Source organism: Cyprinus carpio, chromosome B9, assembly GCF_018340385.1.
Source record: "Cyprinus carpio isolate SPL01 chromosome B9, ASM1834038v1, whole genome shotgun sequence".
NCBI classification, from domain to species: domain Eukaryota; kingdom Metazoa; phylum Chordata; class Actinopteri; order Cypriniformes; family Cyprinidae; genus Cyprinus; species Cyprinus carpio.
Genome location: NC_056605.1, coordinates 4,780,248 through 4,782,860, shown reverse-complemented (window position 1 = coordinate 4,782,860; position 2,613 = coordinate 4,780,248). Strand labels below are relative to the sequence as shown.

Here is a 2,613-nt window from a genome sequence, read left to right as displayed (position 1 = left end):
CATCAATTCATGTGTAAATATGGTCATTACCTGAGCAATCTGCAGGGGGGTTTGGGGGTGTGTGTGTGAATGGTTGCTGGTGGCTTTTTTTTATGTGTGGGGGGGAGGGAGGGCTACTAAAAGCAGAGAACTTGATTGACCTCCTCTCCAAGAAAAGAAAATGCAGAGAAGACTCACCACTCGGCAGGCCTTGGAAATGATCTTGAGTGAAGTAAACCCTTGTGACTCAGATGGAGAAGACATAGAACTTCAGCCGGATTCGGACTCAGATCTGTCTGATCTGTCTTCAGGTTAAGTTTCATTTCATATTATTTCCTATTTCATTTCAAACCAGTAAGTGGAAAACACCAAAAAAAGCAGAGTGGAGTGACATAAATATTTACTCTGCCTTTTTTGTATTGTCCACTTTTTTGTTTGTACTACTCATTCACTGCCATCTGAAGTGCAAAACATTATTAGTTGTTTCTTTGCTTTAGTTGTATCTTTTTATTTAGGAAGATATTTCAGACATTATTCCGATACAGAGAAGGAGATACTGGAATTATTATTAGTATCTATGCATGCATTTGTGATATCATTTGACTTTTCCATTGCTCACAATTTGAATTTGTTCACACTGCAGATGAGGAGACTGCTCCTCAACCAAAAAAGAGAGCCCGTTTGGGGACTGACCTGACAGAGACAGCGAAAGATGGCACAGTGTGGCGTGAAGAACAGGTGGGGACGCGTCTCCCTTTCACCCCAATCAAAGCGTACGCTGCAGATGGAGAGCCAACGGCTAAGGCCAGTCGCCTTCAGAGCTTCCTGTGTTTCATCACTCTTGACATGCTTCATAGCATTCAAGAATGGACTATTCAACATGCACAGGAAACGGAGCATGTTCATTGGTTCATGGCCCTCCCTGAACTAATGGCATTTATTGCAATTGTCATCTTGCAGGGGCTTACCAAGGTTCCATCACTACGTGACTGCTGGTCAGCAAACCTGGGAAACCCACATATCATTGGAACAATGCCGCGAAACCGCTTCCAAGACATCATGCGACACCTACGCTTTGATGACAGGTTCACCCGGAGTGATCGAGCAAAGACTGATAAGTTTGCTGCAATTTCCAGTGTGTGGGGATCATTTGTCACCAATTGCATCACGTCCTACAATCCTGGTCTACATATCACCGTTGATGAACAGCTTTTCCCGTCAAAGACTCGCTGCTGTTTCCTGCAGTAAATTGCAACTAAACCTGCAACTAGCAAGTTTGGGATCAAGTTTTGGGTGGCTTGCGACCTAAAATCCAAGTACATTTGTAATGTCCTCCCATATCTTGGCAAGGACCCTAGTCGTCCCAGTGGAGAGAGACTGTCTGAAAATGTAGTGATGACGCTGATGGAACCATTCCTAGACAAGGGCAGAAATGTTAACACGGACAATTTCTTCACATCGCTGTCACTTGCACATAAACTTCTTAGCCGGAAAACCACCATCCTCGGCACAGTCAACAAGATTTGCCGGGAAATCCCTCAATCCGCTAGACACACAGATCGCAATGAATTCACCACTCAGGTATGTTGCAGGTCTTTTGTGGTTCTATGTTTATGTGTTTCTAATTTTTTAGAAATCAACACCGCCAAGTGTGTCATTGTGTCATTGTGTCATTGTGTGTAAAAAGTGCTATGAAAATAACAAATTATCTTATTTATTAGGTGTTTTCAACCACTGCTGCTACGCTGACGGCGTATGCGCCCAAACGGAAGAAGACCGTCTACATTCTTAGCAGCATGCACAGCGTGATTCAGACTGATAATACCACCAAAAGGAAGCCAAACACTGTCACCCTTTACAACACCACAAAGTGCGGCGTGGATGTGATGGACCAGATGGTGCGGGAGTACACTGTCCGCACAGGGACACGGCGCTGGCCAGTTGCCGTGTTCTATAACATGATTGACATGGCAGCACTGAATGCACATGTGCTGTATCAAGCATGCACCGGAAGGCAGGAAAGACGGGTGGACTTCCTGGTGGAGCTTGCAAGAGAGTTGGCTAACTCTCATATGGTGGCGAAGAAGGCAAGAAAAGAACAATTGCTTCGGACACAACCCTCCACACCTAGCCCTGGAAAAAGAGCCATGTGTCAGGTCAAACACCAATGCAAGAACAATCATGCCACTGTGCGATGTGTTCACTGCTACAGATACACATGTGGTAAATGCAGACGGGAGATACCATGGCAGTGCCAGGATTGTGAGTGATTGCTGGAATGTACTCACTCACTTTTTAATATTATTTGTAAATATGTGTACAAATGGTTGGTTTCTTTATTTTATTTTGTACTATTTTTATCAATAAATCTCAGCAACAAAGGAAAAAAAAAAACATGTGTGTTGATTTCTCCCTAAGATGGCAAAGTGAAACACAAGTTTCCTTGAAGTGGCTCAGCATGGCCCCACATTGTTTACATACAAAAGCAACTGTTCACAGCTGATTAAGGATATTAGCCTAAAGCCTTCCAGCCCATCGGCTGTCCTGCGGGTTTTATAGGTAGAAAAGCCAAATGGCTGGTCTCTGGGACTTCTAGTGTTAAAAGAAGAGAATAAGACTTGGGACGATTGAATG

General features: G+C 43.9%; 1 protein-coding gene across 1 annotated transcript; it reads left to right on the top strand.

Moving 5' to 3' along the window:
- Positions 1-1,133: 1,133 nt before the first annotated feature.
- Positions 1,134-2,249, top strand: LOC109082276. The gene is made up of 2 exons (XM_019097167.2): positions 1,134-1,560; positions 1,701-2,249. The coding sequence occupies exons 1-2, from the start codon at positions 1,375-1,377 to the stop codon at positions 2,247-2,249; spliced, it is 735 nt and encodes a 244-aa protein (XP_018952712.2). The 5' UTR covers positions 1,134-1,374.
- Positions 2,250-2,613: the final 364 nt, after the last annotated feature.